The sequence below is a fragment of the Hibiscus syriacus genome, unplaced genomic scaffold (genome assembly GCF_006381635.1).
Source record: "Hibiscus syriacus cultivar Baekdansim isolate YM2019G1 unplaced genomic scaffold, ASM638163v2 tig00112528_pilon, whole genome shotgun sequence".
In the NCBI taxonomy this organism is placed as follows: domain Eukaryota; kingdom Viridiplantae; phylum Streptophyta; class Magnoliopsida; order Malvales; family Malvaceae; genus Hibiscus; species Hibiscus syriacus.
In genome coordinates this window covers 306,388-323,399 of record NW_024063356.1, presented here as the reverse complement: position 1 = coordinate 323,399, position 17,012 = coordinate 306,388, and the positions used below count along the sequence as shown (strand labels likewise).

The 17,012-nt window shown below is 33.6% G+C and overlaps 1 protein-coding gene and 1 long non-coding RNA gene across 4 annotated transcripts; both read right to left on the bottom strand.

The window, feature by feature from the left end:
- Positions 1-1,267: 1,267 nt before the first annotated feature.
- On the bottom strand, positions 1,268-7,654 carry LOC120181555 (SKP1-like protein 21). Of its 3 annotated transcripts, none has more exons than XM_039186650.1 (10): positions 7,532-7,654; positions 5,507-5,782; positions 4,777-5,013; positions 4,300-4,491; positions 4,099-4,209; positions 3,835-3,913; positions 2,941-3,044; positions 2,692-2,861; positions 1,849-1,982; positions 1,268-1,541 (listed from the first exon to the last, which is right to left on the bottom strand). In XM_039186650.1, the coding sequence occupies exons 2-10, from the start codon at positions 5,540-5,542 to the stop codon at positions 1,525-1,527; spliced, it is 1,080 nt and encodes a 359-aa protein (XP_039042581.1). In that variant the 5' UTR covers positions 5,543-5,782; positions 7,532-7,654; the 3' UTR covers positions 1,268-1,524. The 3 variants fall into 3 exon arrangements, with proteins under 3 accessions (XP_039042581.1, XP_039042583.1, XP_039042582.1); XM_039186652.1 differs by having other exon boundaries at positions 4,777-5,001; XM_039186651.1 differs by having other exon boundaries at positions 5,507-5,778.
- LOC120181556 lies at positions 1,268-9,570 on the bottom strand. Its single transcript, XR_005521769.1, has 3 exons — positions 9,560-9,570; positions 6,110-6,111; positions 1,268-1,440 (listed from the first exon to the last, which is right to left on the bottom strand). It is a non-coding gene; the product is annotated as an uncharacterized LOC120181556 (long non-coding RNA).
- Positions 9,571-17,012: the final 7,442 nt, after the last annotated feature.

The following is a 17,012-nucleotide window of genomic DNA, read 5'->3' as shown; positions in this document are numbered from 1 at the left end:
AAAAACTCACCATTTTATTAAAATTTTATAATTTCGTCCATGGTAATATATAAGTCAGGTAAATATCAGATTAGGTCAATAACAAGTCGGATCATTTACAGGTCAGGTTAAAAACATGTAAGATTCATCACAGGTCAGGTTGAAAACAGGTCGGGTAATACCAGTTATTTACCATATCAATCTCGAGTTCGGGTTCATATCATTCGGATGCAAGTCAGGTTCGGGTATTATTTTTTCGGTTCAATTCGGGTTCAGTTCGGGTTCAGATCCATAATTTCCAGGTCTAAATGGGGTTCAGGTAAACACCAGTTCTGACTCGAGTCGGTTTCAGATCGCTACAACGCATGTTAAAAACAGTTTTGACTCGAGTAAGTTTTAGTCAGTTTTACAGGTCGGGTGAGTTTTTTACATCCCTAATTCATGCACCATCTTTTACGGTAGAATCACACGTGTGGAAGATGAAATGCGTGAAGATCACCTCACACCTTGATATTCAGGGTATTCAAATCCGAGACTTTAAAAATAACAACAATTCTTTTACTACTGAGGTTGTCATCACAAATGTTCAGAATGCTTGAACCCAAAATTTCAAGAAATAACAATAATTCATTTACTATTGAGGTCGTTTGGTTCGTGCCCTCTTCCCTCTATGAAAAATGGGGTCATTGGATGAAATTATATAATTTTAACATATTTGAATTATATAATTTGAACGTATTTGTACAAACGTGATTTTTTTTGAATTTAATATAATTAAAAGGTTTAAATTACATTTTTCTATCTTCAAGAGATTATACGAGAATCAATATATATACTATTTAATTTTATTATTTATTATATTTTAAAATATACACTGATTTAATTGTGTAATTATAATTTACAATGTAATTACATTTTTAGTTAAACATATTTTAGAAATTAGAAATTAAAATGTAATTGTTTAATTATTATCGGTGTAATTATAATTTACAGGATGAACGTGCATACTAACTTACTACCATAATTAACCTAAAACATGATTCGAGTGACTGATATCAGCAAAGATGGATACAAGATTTTATTTGAAAGCAAAAACAAATTACAAATATAAAATATAAAATAGATTTTAATGAGAAATTAAAATTTCCAGGGGAATGATTTCCCCGCCCCTTTGGTCCATCCCTGGATATCAGGGTTATGAAAGTTCGACTAATGAACACACAAAAGACAAGCTTCCTTCTTTGGGGGGTTTTTGTTGCAAGAATTTGACCTGACCAGAACTGGCTCAAAAAAAAAAAAAGGAACACAGTTCCCTTCTTATTTCTTTCTATTATGAAAATACAAAGAGGTTACCCTCACAATCAAAATTGCATACTGACTAAGCACAACAAAGAAACTAAATTTAAAAAGAAATAAAAATTAAAAACTTACAAAGGATCCACAATGCCACGGATCCCAACCCTTGTAGGTGTCATCTTTCAACGACCTGAAAAAGCCTCTTAACAAAATCTGTTCATGCTGCGAGCCGAACGGAGGAAATGGCCATCATCTGTACTCAGAATCTGGTTATCAATACACAAATAATTTACTAGTTTGATCAAACAGGACTTCAGTTGGAAACGAATGAAAACACAAAAGTGGTTTTAACTTCCAAACCAAACCATCACAACCAAGAAAACTCATTTACTCAACATCAGGGTAATAGGTGACAATGCAAACATGTAGGCTTATTTTACATACAAGTTCAATTAGTTAATTTCCCAAGAACCAAAATGGTGTAAAAGCAAATGATATTACAGATACAAGTTCGAATACTTGTTTTCACAGGCAACAATAGAAAAATATAATAGAAAAAGGATGGCATCGTACTTGTGTATCTCCTTAGTGAACCATTTCCATTAAGAGAAAAATGCACTGGTTCCCTTTCATGACCAAAAGATAGAATTTCTTGCATTCTTTCTGGCCAATCTGAATTCAATCTACGGGCAAAATCTTCCACCTCCCTAATCAAAAGATTAAAAGAAAATCATTCAGGTAATACATACAAATATATTCCAACATTATTGTAAAACAAGTATAAGATACTGACGTTACTACATTCGCTGCAGTAAGCATACAACTTTTCCTAAATTAATGTGAACAGTAACTAAAAGTAATATGGATAAGTACATAGATTTCAAATCGAGCAATGGTTTCAAATTAATTAAAATTTCCAAAATAGTCCCGATTACAGAATAAATACAATATCGGATTATTTCTATTACTATAGAGATGCAGCAGCACTCCCCTCTAGGTACATAATGGTCATGCCATTGTGTCTATTAAGTCCAGTTACTACAATGTTTATTCGGCAGCTAATCATTTGGGACACTTGTCTGTAAAAGATAAATAGAAAATGGAGGGGAAAGAGAAAGGAAGAGAGACGGCTAAAGAAATTGACACCAACATATACTTAATCCTTATTTTGCCTCCCAAATATGCAAAATAAGACACCAACGTGATCATATACATAAAATATATATGTATACATAAAGTCCAAAACCCACAAAATCATGGATTCTCTATAACCAGACAATTGAAAAAGATTAAACACCAAGCCTTAAAGTGAAACTCCAGGATAACATGACCATTCCTTTGATATTCCAGAGGAGGAATGGGGAGCAAAGGTCAAATAGGAAGAGGAAGATTTACAAGGCAAAAATCCATCTTTACCTGTCTATTTTTTCTTTCAGTGCTGGATCAATCTCGTCATCGATATCACCATCATCGAGCTCATTCTTACTGGCAAAAATATCATCTTCAACATCAAGTAAGTTCGAGGTAGCCCAACTTTTCTGACCAACTTCGGCACTACAGCGCACTGAGTTAAGACCATTTAACTCCTGGAACGGGAGAGGAGCTTCAGTAATCTACCAGTATTATAAGAAAAATAAAAGAAGGCATAATCGATGAGGTTCACACCTTATTATGGTTTTTAATGGTTTCATTGGTAGATGTGCTCTTCTGCTGATCTTTTCTTTTTCGGTTCTTCTTTTTACTCTTTGAAGTTTTATTCCCTTTAGAATCTGCAAAACAGAATTCCCTTACCTCCCATGAGGCCTTCAGAAAGAATTAGAAAAAGAAGACTAAGAGGCAAAGCTTTTGGTATCCATGAAAGCAGAACAATTTTAAATGGTTACAATTCCAGTATATAAAACACATGTGCCAGTACAGATGCGACATATCAAACAAACAAGTATAATTAGTTCTCTAAACATTGTCAGTTAATTGATATCCATAATTGAGTGTAAAATCTCGAATTTCAGTTTTAGTTTGTTGGAAAATTATTCCTAAATGAAGGTCCTCAACAACAATGATTGAAGGAAGCAAATAGGCACATTAATCATTTTATTATCCTGTTCACCAAGTAAGACAGGCCACCCTCTAACATCTTCAAAGAAAGGTCACGCTTTTTCCATGCCTTCACAATTTATAGATCATCAAACTGGTTCCTGATAAAGAAACGCTAAAGAATTTGTTATTTTTGTCCAATTCAGGTTCTATGATCGACTTTTCAGCCATCAACTCCCAAATGACTGTATAGAAATAAATGACATTGGGCATTGAGGTTGAGATCGACACATGAGATGCAACCAGAACAAAACTAAATTATAGTACTATACTATTCTTTCTAGGAGAAAAGCAAAGGTATCTAATCAGTAAAAACAAAAGGTATCTATCAAACTATTCTGCCAATATAAGCAAATAAAAAACAAATACTCATGAAACATAGAAGGTTTTCAGAACTGTAATCTTTGGGATAAAAAAAATTAAATATATTCAAACAAAACATATCAGAACATGATGTAAGCATACCTCCATTGTCCCCATTGATAAATGATAAAAGGTCATCAACTGAACGATCATCGGCACGCTCTTCTTCAACCTCATCATTCTGAGACACAGAAGTCTTCACTTATTTACATGCATTTTACGCAGGGATTATCATAATGATGCCTTATGAAGTTAATTGACACAGCAAGTTCATCTCAACCATAAAAATGCTCTACTAAGGAGTACAATTGCAGAGGGTAGGAAATAATCAGATAAAAATGCCAAAAACAAGGAAGAGACAGTCACCTTTAGTTTCTGCCTCTCTTTTAGTTCCTTCCTCTTTTTTGCATACAATCTATTCAACAGTCGAATGCGTGGGTCATCAGTTGTGTTTTTCAAAGGCTCCAACTTTTCTTCCTAAACCAACAAAATAAGTAATAAAATATAAATAAGGATTAAGATAACAGACATGATAAATAAAGAAGCTTCAATTAACACTAGACACACCTCAGTAAGATCATCTGGCAAATGAAATATTTCACGTATCTCCTCGGGGCTTTTTCCCTCAATAATTCTCGCAAGAGCACGACTAGTGAGATCAACCAGAGGCTTTAATTGAAGGCTATCAGCAGCAGATGTCAACTCACAAAGCCTCTTTGTGTCCATCCGGATAAACTTTTCGTCAAAAGATTTGCGTTCCTTCAAATAGAAAAGCAAACATGCAAATGAAGGGGAGAGGAAACTCAGTGTCGGTTTGCTAAATGAAATTGAGTACCCTCGAAACACGTTAATATTTTCTTGACCCAAAACTCAAAAGTGGCAAAAGCAATTAATTAAATAAAGAAAGCCGCCTATACCTAATGAAAGTTTAAAATTGGCTCCATATATGCCAATCCAGACAGATAAAACATCTATTTTAGGAAAGCGAAATGATAACACCAAAAATAAGAGGTACATGCTAATTGAGAAACATTTTTGACCTACCTTGTTAGAATGACCAGGCACTTGATGAAACCGGCAATAATCAAGAATTAGGCTTAGCATGGCAGGGTTGACTCGCTGAGGAAGAGATATAGCACAATTCTTGGACGATCCCATGCCCTTTTGTATCACTTCATGGCATATCATGGGACAAAACATTGCAACCTCCTGTTCTACTTGTTGGATTGAGCCATCAGCAGTTTGAAGACAAATGTATGAATTCATCATCTGAGAACATATCTGAAGACGCTTCAGAATTAAAAGTTAAAGATGCACTCAAGAACAAGGCAAGCACACTCAAACTATGTAAAGAAAGCCCAATAACCAAATAGAAAAATAGTTGTCATCCACACCCATCTCAGAAAATTATTCCATTAGGGTGTCTATCTACCGTAACTCACACCATGCAGATTAAAAAAAATCAAGTTACGCCATTATTGCTAAAATTACAACTAAACAACTTTGTTCACAGCATAATATTTAGGTCAATATCAAACCAGAGCTAAATCTTTTCCTAGTTAACTAGAATATTTAGTTGCTATGGGAATAAATATAACCTTGAACAATATGCCTTTAATACCCATAACAGAATCCAGAAGAGTACAATAGAAATTGCTCCTTTTGAACTATATACTAATGATTAACCAAAAATGTAAAATAAGTGAACCAAAAAAAAAGACATCACCAGGAAAATAGATAGTCTATAACTTAAGTGGACACATAAAAATCGTACCTCAGGTTTAATGACTGCCATATCCACTTCCGACATTTCAAAGTATATTTCGCACACCAAGAAAGGTCTTTCTGTTTAGCTAGTTGTAGAAGAATTTGTACACCCTGCTTCTCTGTTGCTCAAAGGCTTGGATACAGTAGATGAAACGACAGCTTTGCACTTCTTAAGTGACAGAGACTCTCAAATCGGTAACAAGAAGTACATTTCCCCACTTGCACGAACATTGATTTTGGAAGTAGATCTCAAGAAGTACTTAAATATGGATCATGAAGCTGTCTACCAAAAAACAATAGAAAATATGTGGCAGAGTTACAAACAGATATTTCAGCTTAAGTAGAATAACTGCATAAATAAATAATTGTATAAAAAAATTAGACAAATTTCTGCAGTTAATTAGTTGACTACATAACATGTTGCAAGAGAAGAGATATATATGTCCAAGCTCCTGTACTAAATATTTGAAAGGTGTTCCCAGAACCCAAATAAACTGACTGTCAATCATATTTCTTATATACTACTGAGTTAGCATTCAGACAGGATAATATAGTGGACTGAGAGAAAAAACAGGGATCTCAACATTATCAAGGTTCTTATCACTGAAACCACTAGCATCAGAGTCAAAGCCAGCAGCAGAAGTAAAATATTTAACATTTCGGGGGAAAATAGCAAAGTAGTTGAACATTTAAATAACTAACCAGGATTATCTCAATCTTTCTCTCACAGGGAAAAATGCTTTCCTTCTACTGAACTTGCTTTAAAGAACCAAACATTCCAGATTAAGCATACAAATATTTTCAGTGCAGCAAGACAAGCAGGAGTCATGGCACGATGATTCCCTCATAGGAAATCAACATACGAATTTCTATTACAGGCAAGCCTGACACCTACTGTTATGCGCTCTCCTCTGGTAAACTAAAGTTATCAATTAAACATTCAAAGTTATGCAGCTATAGCCCCAATGTTGATGTGCTCGTTATAAAAAAGAAAAAGAAAAAAGAGATATATGGAACCGTTACACCAAAGTCAACACGTATCCTCTCAGTACCTCACTTCCGCATTCCATTTGTCTTTGTTGCAAATGGATAATAAATCTTACACAAGTGTTTGTGTTACATCCAATTTCTTCAACTGTACTTCCAATAAAATTACCTTTTCTGAATTACCACCATTCCTGAATTAGTCCCTATTTAGCCCTACCTCAAAAAATTCTGAATTCAATCACTTCAGAATATTATTTCTCATATTACAACCATTCCACATCTATTACCATTTTAGGAACATAATTTCAGTTAATTGGCTTTTAAAATGAGATATTGAACTTATGGCACCAAGAGGAAAAGCTAGGTCACTCGACGATTATAAGAATACTTAACTACCACGTAGCAGCCAAAATTTTCATCTGCCAAGGTTCTGGGATATAACAAGATAACAGAGCTATATTTCACCCTATCTAACTGTTATTGTACATAAAAACAACTTCAATTGTATGCAAACTAAGCGCCAACCTAATTTCTTGCACGTATCAGTTACCAACACAACCCGAAAAACACCTTATATTTCAATATTATACTTGGTTAATTTTCCTATACTTAATCAAGTTTTATTCGTTATTACCTCTATTCCTTTTCTCAGCAATCAAACACCTTTTATCAAATGCGAACACATATAGCATCAAATATACATAAATGAATTTGAAAGAAAAAAAACCCCTAAGCATCAAATATACATAAATGAATTTGAAAGAAAAAAAAAACCCTAAACCTACCTAGCTCATAAAGTCGAGCAGCTAAAAACCGGAAACTGAAAAACTGAAAAAAAATCAAAATAAGAAAACGAAACACATTTCCGTTGCCAATCGGTCATATAGATAAACAAAACCAATGAAAGAACGATTCTCGAAAGTCAATCTCAACAGATAAGTACAAAATTGAATTTCTCTTCCCTTCTAATATTAAATATCTAGTATTTCAATTACTTATTTTTCTTTTTCAATTCGTAAACAATACAGCGTTGTTTCGATTATACCTGTGTAGAAGACGACGGAGGTTGCAGAGCTTTCAAAATGCTCGGATACGGCGGTAGTTGGCGAACTCCGAAACGGATAAATGAGAGAGAGAGGGGAAAAGGAAAGAGAAAGACAGCGTTCCTTTTTTTTATTCTCTTTTTTTAGTGTAACGTATATTTTATTTTATTTAAATATAGTTAAAATTTTCGGAAAGAAATATTGTAAAAAAAGGAATTTGTGCCCAAGGTTTGCGAGCCGAGTGCTGTCTTTTGACGAGCGAGGGTCCGTTAAAACGTCACCGCACAGTTTACACTCACATGTGAGCGTTACTCCGAGTGGGTTAGGGTTTGGTTTATAGTCCCGCCCCCCAAAATCCGCCCAACCATTCAGCCACCCCGGAAATACCAAATATGCAGTTCTCTTTAAAGAGAATGATAATTCCGTTTATTAATCAAATGAAAATTAGTGTCGACAGCTCGAATCAATCGGATCGAATATTTTTGAACATTAATATTAATTACTGTTATAGTGTAAACACTTAAAAAAATAATGTTGAAAACGTACTATTTTAAGTAGAATTTTTTTTTAAATACTTAAAATTTTAAGACATAATTTGAATATTTATTTTTATATGAAACCAGATGAATATATTCGGTTAGGACATTATATATTTCGACCCATTGGCAGTTGGGTTTGCGGCGTTTCCGGTTTACTTGGCAACAATCCCTATCGCAGAACAAGGGTTTTTCATTCTATTTCACAGTGGATCTTTCGGTCTTTGGGTTGGGGCTTCACTTTATCACCAAATATCGGTTTTTTTGGCCAATATCCCAAGTGGATCACTTATTTGGGGTATTGGGCCTATCTTGAATTTATTTTGGAGAATACGACATTTTCTATAATGCACTCCGAATTTATCACATCGAGATGACGAGTTTCCTCCGATATTATTTTTAATTGGTCCCCACGTAATGGGTCCTATATATGCCATTATTTTATTGGCATTTTATTTTAAAAATATATTTTAAAAAATTAAAATTAAAAATTAAAAATTAAAAAAATTAGGGCAAACTCGTCACTTCGAGGTGACGAGTTCATTCAAATTAAAAAATACTAGCCATTTTCTACCCGTTGGTCAACGGGCAGACGGACAGTAACAGTCACTTGGAACTTGTCACCTCGATGTGACAATTCAGTCGGCTAAAATATAAAAAATTAAAATTAAAAGAAAAATAAATTTATTATTTTACAAAATACAAAGTAAATAAATAATTGAAAGAAATAAATTTTTATATGAAAATTACAAAAAAATTATCTATGTCGTCTAAGTTATTGATGATGACGAGGAGTTGTCGAATGATAATGCCACGGAGCTCGTCGAGTACATCAGGGTCGTAGACCTTGGCTGCCACCGCTCCTATCGTCTTCGTCATCGTTGTGCCGAAGAGGTGTACTTAACACACTCTACGATCCACATTCGAAATGCGGTGATGAATTTATGACATTTGACACCAGCATCACCGTAACTGCTTCAACTTGGCTTTGGTAACCATATGGTTTTGGTGACCATATAGGATATGGTCTCATTCACCCGCAACTGCATGTTCTGTTAAAGATCCTTGAGTGTATTGTGGCATCCCATGAACCTCCAACCCAATTCAGTCGAGTCTCGACTGAAGTATGAAATGGAGAATAGAAACTGAAAATGGCTTGGAATACATAATAGTATTATTCAGTGGTAGATGCTGAAGCAGAAGACGACGATGTTTTCTTCTTGGACTTGGACTTGGCACATGTGGCCGGATGAATTTGCCATTCTCCCATCTCTTCTGGTGTCGTCAGATATGGTTTCCCATTTGGTTCGTAATTTCGAAGATAGGGAGAATAGTTGAAATCGAGGTCCAACGGTGTGATGCCCTGACACGGGGGAAACGATTGGTCAAGCTGATTTCATTGCTTGTACCACGGGGCTAGACTTCTGCTAGTCGATTCATGCGACACTTAGACGATTACCAGGTCGAAATGGTGCCTAAGTCAGCCTTATCCACATCCTTGTGAGTCTCTGGTTCACTAAGCGACGAACAAATCCTCAAGGATTAAACAACAATGCGAAAGCAACACTCAATTGGGGCTAATCCAAGCCACCTAGGTTGAAGCGGATCTCCGAAGCACGAGCACTGTGGGAACTTTCTAAGTCACCAAGACTTGAATCAGTTTGGCACTTTGAAAGAACTCAAAAAGGAACACTCTCGAGGCTATCTCAGCCCTCACGATTGGCAACACAAGCCACAAAGGCTTTAGCACAAAGGAGAACAAGCCGACAAGGCTATAATGCTAGAAAGCTAGCAAGCTAGAAACACAAGAACTCAGAGAGAGTAAGAGTAAATGCCTGAGTTTTATTATGTTGGGATTTTCGGAAGTTCGAATCGACAACTGAAATGGTTTACAAAGAGGGGTCGAAACGGTTTTTGTGTTTAGGGAGTAAGGAGATTGAAAGGTAGAAAATTGCACAGCGATTTATAGTGGTTCAACTTCTCAACCAAGTCTACATCCACTACCTTAGCTCCTCACTAAGGATTTTCTAACAAATTCACTAATTTGTTCTTTCTTTTTCAAGGACAAAAGATAACCTTTACAACTCCCTAGTTTTTCACGGGATAAACTAGAACCTTTCCCCTTTACAAAATGATAAAAGAAGTAAACAAATAAACCTCTCAAATGTATGTGTTTACAAGAATTAAGCCCACTAGAATAATATTTACAAGAGAGAATGAAAAACTTCTTCTCTTGTGTTTGATAGCTTGGATAGTTGTTCTCATTCTTCTTTAAGTGTCTTCAGCTTGTATTTATAGCTTGGAATGAGTTTGAAGTCGTATATAGCCGTTGAAGATGTTTTGGAGCCGTTTGTATAATTATCATTTAAAAATCTGGTTAGGAGCGTAGGTGCATCGGTTCACTCTTAAGGGCGCATCGGTACACTATGTGTAAAATTAAAATATTTCGACCGTTATAAGACCTAGTGCATCGGTACACTTGGGGTATATTGGTACACTAATTACATTCGATGTTTCAAAAGAGCCAGGAGTGTATCGATGCATGGTCTGTGCATCGGTAGACAAAATGCATTCGAAATAGGGTGTGCATCGATACATCCATTAGTGCATCGGTACATCCCTTTATAAAATTGATTTTTGGCTCGATTTTGGTTCGAAATACTTTGTAAAATTTGTTTCAAAAATATTTTAAGTTTAAAACACAATTTTACACTTTAGTAAGGATTGAAATTGATCTTTGAAAAACTTGGAGTAATATTTTTATATTTGAATCATTTAATCGAATATACTTTAAAATGATTATAAAATCTTAAAATTCAATAACACTTAATTTGTTATATCGAAACATCAAAATATTTTCAACAATCTCCCCCTTTTTGATATAATAAAACATTTCAGTAATTTTAAGATTTTCTTTGAAAATCATTTTTTAAATCAATTTTGAAAAATTACTCCCCCTTACTTTAAGCTCCCCATTTTTCATTAAGAAATTGAATTTTTTCAAACTAAACTTCTCCCCCTTTTTGTTATACCAAAAGTAATTCAATCTTTGAAGTTCAAAATAACTTTGGAGAGCAAGTTGTAAATTTGACATTTAAAAAATCATTTGAAAAATCAAAGCTCTCCCTCAACAATAGCTTTTCAAACAAAATTTAGCTTTTAAGATCATGACACTTAAACAAAATTGAATTTCAACAAAGAATAATAAACATGTTAGTAGCACATGAAATTCAATATATCCAATTCTAAAATACTTTATGCAATACCAATAGTTGAAATTAAGTACATATGCATAAAATTTTATAAAAATGTTATGCATCTGAATTTGTTTTATATCAATTATTAGAGAGATATCATTTTTATTTAAACCACATGCATAAACATTTAAATTTAGGTATTTTTTTAAAGATTTATAAATCAAAGTATTTGAAAAGTTGATATCAATTGTTAGAGAGATATCATTTGTATTTAAAACCAATTTTGACCAAAATTTATTATTATGAACTAAAAACTATGAAAAATCATTAAAATTTTAAAATATTCATCATAATCATTTTTAACATACATGAGATTAAAAACAATGCATAATCATTTAAAATCAAAACTCATGCATGCATAAATTCAAATGAGCAACCAAATAATCAAAATCAAAAGCATTAAGCTTAGAGGTTATCCATTCCTTTTTCATGTGTGGTTGAAGCATTTGAATATCTTCACTTTTATCACCATTGCCCCCACACACCTATAAGAGTAATTTATTTCGATTTTGGTATCCAATTTGTTTTGGATCCTTGGACGTTAGATTCAATGCCCCTTGTTCCTTTCGGAACCCATACTTGCCTAATTTTAAAACGTTTTCCTTTCTTCAAAGGACAAGTATGTTCCAAATGACCATGATAATGACAATATGAGCATTTTGCCATTTTTAAACATAATAGGTTGTTTTTAGAAATTAATTTTTTTCTTTTGTTAAGCTTTCAAGCTTAACTTCTAACTCAAAATTTTTCTTTTCTAAATCATTTGTTTTGATTTTTGAAAGCTCTAAATCATTTTTCAAAATTTCATTTTGATTTTCAAAATCAACTCTAGCTTTCAAAATCGATTTATTTTCAATTTTGAGTTTTGAAATTAATTTTGTATATTTGGAATTCATGGTCTCAAATCCCAAATACAACCTATTATAAGCATATTGTACGCATCAAAAGTAAATGAATTAAATTCATTTGAGTTAGAAGATACCTCAAATTCTTTTTGAGTGGCCATGAGGTATAGGTTGACTACTTCATATTCATCATTGGAATCATTGCTCCAAGATACAATAAATGCCTTATTCCCATTTTTCTTTAGAAGAGGACATTCATACTTGACATGCCCATTTCTTTGATAATTGAAGCACACCGGGGGACTATTCTTCTTGGTTGATTCATGTTTCACTTCCTTGGAAATCATGAATCTCTTGAGTTCCTTTAAGAGCTTGACCATCTCTTCTTCTTGTTCAACATCGTATTCATCCACCTCATCATTTGAATCTTGATAGTTTTTATTGGTGGATTTGAAGGCAAAGTCTACCTCATTATTCTTTTTCTTATTTTTCTTGTCTTCATTTTATTCCTCTTCCTTCAACATCATCTCATGAGTGAGAAGAGAACCAATTAATTCATCGAGAGTGAGAGACTTTAGGTGTCTAGCTTCGATAATGGTGGTATTCTTCAATTGCCACGAACTTGGAAGAAAGTAGATCATCTTCCTTACAAGCTTCTCATTAGAGATTATTTCTCCAAATCCTCTGAGACCGTTGACAATCACGGAAAATCTATCCGTCATAGCTTTGATGTCTTCATCGGGTTTCATCTTGAAGTTCTTGTAGCTATGGTTGAGAAGATTTTTCTTTGATTCCCTCACTTCATCGGTTCATTCATGAGTGACTTGGAGTTTATCCCAAATCTCTTTGCCACTAGAACAAGATAAGATTATTCCATATTCATTTGGGCCTAAAGCAAACAAGAGAATATGTATAGCCTTAGAATTAAGTTAGAACTTTTTCTGCTCTTCTTTGCTCTAATCGTCGTACTTGCCGGGTGGAGAAGAGTAAATGTTCATGATTGAGTTCCAAGCTTCTAGATCATAGGCGTGAATAAAGTACATCATCTTATTCTTCCAATGAGCAAATTTGCTCCATAGAAGAAGGGTGGCTTGTTGAGCGGTCGCGAATCCATATAGCTATATCTTCAAGGTAATAATCACCAGATGTTGAAGCCATTTCTTTGTCGGTTGCGTCAGGAATTGGTAGAGATTCTTCGAGGATCGCCTCAAGGATGTTAAGCCTTCTAACGAGTTAGGCTATGATTCCAACTTTTGGGATTTTTGGAAGCTCGAATCGACAACCGAAACGGTTTGTAAAGAGGGGTCGAAACGGTTTTTGTGTTTAGGGAGTAAGAAGATTGAAAGATAGAAAATTGTACAATAATTTATAATGGTTCGACTTCTTAACCAAGTCTACATCCACTACCTTAGCTCCTCACCAAGGATTTTCCAACAAATTCACTAATTTGTTCTTTCTTTTTCAAGGACAAAGAGATAACCTTACAACTCCCTAGTTTTTTCACGGGATAAACTAAAACATTTACCCTTTACAAAAGGATAAAAGAAGTAAACAAATAAACCTCTCAAAGGTAGGTGTTTACAAGAATTAAGCCCACTAGAACAATATTTACAAGAGAGAATGAAAAACTTCTTCTCTTGTGTTTGATTGCTTGGATAGTTGTTCTCATTCTTCTTCAAGTGTCCTCATCTTGTATTTATAGTTTGGAATGAGTTTGAAGTCGTATATAGTCGTTGGGGATGTTTTGGAGCCGTTTGTATAATTATCATTTAAAAATCTGGTTGGGAGCGTAGGTGTATCGGTACACTATGTGTAAAATTCAAATATTTTGACATTTATAAGACCTAGTGCATCAATACACTTGGGGTGTATCGGTACACTAATTACATTCGATGTTTCAAAAGAGCCAGGAGTGTATCGATGCATAGTCTATGCATCGGTCCACAAAATGCATTCGAAATAGGGTGTGCATTGATACATCCACTAGTACATTGGTGCATCCTTTTATAAAATTGATTTTTGGCTCGATTTTGGTTTGAAATACTTTGTAAAATTTGTTTCAAATATATTTTAAGTTTAAAACACAATTTTACACTTTAGTAAGGATTGAAATTGATCTTTGAAAAACTTGGAGTAATATTTTTATATTCGAATCATTTAATCGAATATACTTTAAAAATGATTATAAAATCATAAAATTCAATAACACTTAATTTGTTATATCGAAATATCAAAATGTTTTCAACATATTACTTTGAAGAGAATGAATCTGAATCTGAATTGAATGATTACAAATGAGGGGAGGAGATCTCTATTTATAGTTGAGGCCCTCAAAATCTAACGGTCTAGATGAAAGTACATCGACGGCTTATATTGAATCCTACCTTATCCGTAACTCTATCTCTAAGTTATTTGAATTCAAATAAAACATTATCTATAATTAAGTATTTATTTCCTTAATTATTGGATAATATTATCTTTTCTAGAATCTTCCAAGGAACGGGCCAGGTCTGATGGGTCTGAGCAAGCCCAACACTCTGTATTATTCTTCTATAGAAATTTGCGCACACATGTCTCGGTCCGAATCCACGAGCCTAGACAAAATTGCCCTCATCGAACATGTAACACCTTCGTCGCTTCTCTCGGACACCCCAGACTTGATTCTTCACGGACTCATAAGCTTTCTCCAAGAACCGAACCAACTCATCGTGCTCAACAAGCCCAAAGTCTGCGCAATAGAACCTCTCATGTGAATATTTGTGCCAATGTCCATGGACCCAAAAGTTTAGTCTGCGATACTTGGTGTAGAATACGTGTCTCATTGACCAATTCTTGGTATGTTTCCCATGTGTATCGATTGTATGGAGCGCGTTCATTTCAACCATAAGTGTAGGAATCGGTTGGTGCGACTCAAACTGTAGCATCACTCTGTCTACGACGTGCCACTCTGCAATCACATAATGCAACAACGACATCACGATACACCATAAGTGGAACCCTAAAAAATCTCACTGATAATAAATGAATGATCTCCTTGTCGACGTACGAAAGCCAAGAGAATTGTAAATATTAAACATACATAAAAGTTAATATATATATATAAAGTTAAAATATTTTAAAAATAATAAAAATTTCGTATGTCATACTGCATATCGGTATGCTATGTCGATCCTCATCCGTATGTCTCGTGTAGTGGCACCCGCCAACTTCATCTCGGAGATTTTATTACGCCATCTAAAATATTTTCAAATAAAAATACTCTAAACATATAAAAAAATAATTAAATTTATGAAATTCAGAAAAATTTAAATAAATGCAGTTAAACAATTACCTTGCAGTCTACGAAAATTCGACTGGGGCTGATGTAACTGGCATCAAAACAAGAAGTGATACCAAGCCCAAGACTGTAGTAGTATCATACAACCTGCTACATCGATTTTTTGACATGGTTGGACGATTACAGCCTTGCAAAGCTCTCTCTAAAGAAAGGCTAAAATCGTCGAGCCCCAACTGGTATTACGACACACAACTGGTATTATTCGATAATAATATCCTTATTTCACTCAGAGAAGAAATGCTCCAGAGGTGAAAACACCCTTTGTCTCGATACTCGTTCATGACATGGAATTCGGACTCCAACCACGTTATCGTTACGCGATAGCCCCTAATGACGTCAAATGGTGACCATTTCCCCAAAACTTGGTAAAATAACAAATTAAGATGTATATTTATTAATGATGCATGATTATTTTTTACTTATCATTTTAATTAGTTTCTTTTATACCAACTTGCATGATTCATTGTATATGTAGATATTTTTTTTGTTTTTTTGTGCGGTTCAACATTTATTTATTTATTTATTTTAATGCTAATTGATGATCTAATTTATCACAATTTTATTAATATCTTTCCATTTTTTTATTTCTAATGAAAATAGTATTAAGTATTTTTATTACTATTATATGTGTTTGACTTTGCCATATTATATATATATATATATTTACTTAATATTTATCAACCTTGAATGCTTGCATAATGTTCACCTTTATGTATCTATCATATTTGTTTTAATTTGATTTTTGAAATGTTCTTTTGTCAATATTATGTGTATGTCTTATTTTATATTAAAGTTTTTAGTGGTTTACTCGAATATTTTCAAGAATTTTATTTGTAGAACGAGCGTGGATAACACTAATTGATTGAAGTAGTATAATCTGATACGAAGTTCAAACGGAATATGAACTTGAAAACACGAGCCCGTCTATGTTTTATTAAAATAATGGTATTTCTTATTTTATTTTATTTTATTTTGTATTTTTATATGTTTTATTTTATTTTATTTTAATTTTTGTTAGTATTAATGATGTATGTTTTTGAAAAGTGAATTGTAATTTATTTCATGCAAAAATTCGATATTAATTCAATATTTTCAATAATTCAAAGATAAAATATTCTTTTAAAGATGAGAAATACGATAGATAGCTTTCCCGACAGATGATTGCAAATCTCAAGATTTATTATCAAGTCAAAGAATTTTCTTTAAATAATTAATTCGGAATAAGCAAATTAATTAAATTTTCATAAATGAATCATATTCTAACTTTATATTCGATTCATAATTTTCACTACCGTGATAATATGTAAGTAATTAAGTACCAATTTTTTGGGCGCTGTGGGGATGCTCATCCTTCCCCACGCGTAATCGACTCCCGGACCCGTTAAATCGGATTTTTGGTAAACACGCATACCAATTTTTGTCTTAAAATAATTTTTTCTTAAAATTATTTAAAAAGACATTTTTAGGTATTCGACCTACCTAAATCAAAGGTCGATGGCGACTCCTAT

What these genes read in the sequence shown, in the direction of transcription:
- LOC120181555 (XM_039186650.1), bottom strand. Translation starts at nt 5,542, where the DNA reads ATGTCGGAAGTGGATATGGCAGTCATTAAACCTGAG. An exon ending in TGCCAGATGATCTTACTGAG is followed by an intron (nt 4,210 to 4,299) that starts GTGTGTCTAGTG and finishes TTGTTGGTTTAG; the next exon opens with GAAGAAAAGTTGGAGCCTTT. An exon ending in TATCAATGGGGACAATGGAG is followed by an intron (nt 3,045 to 3,834) that starts GTATGCTTACAT and finishes TCTGTTTTGCAG; the next exon opens with ATTCTAAAGGGAATAAAACT.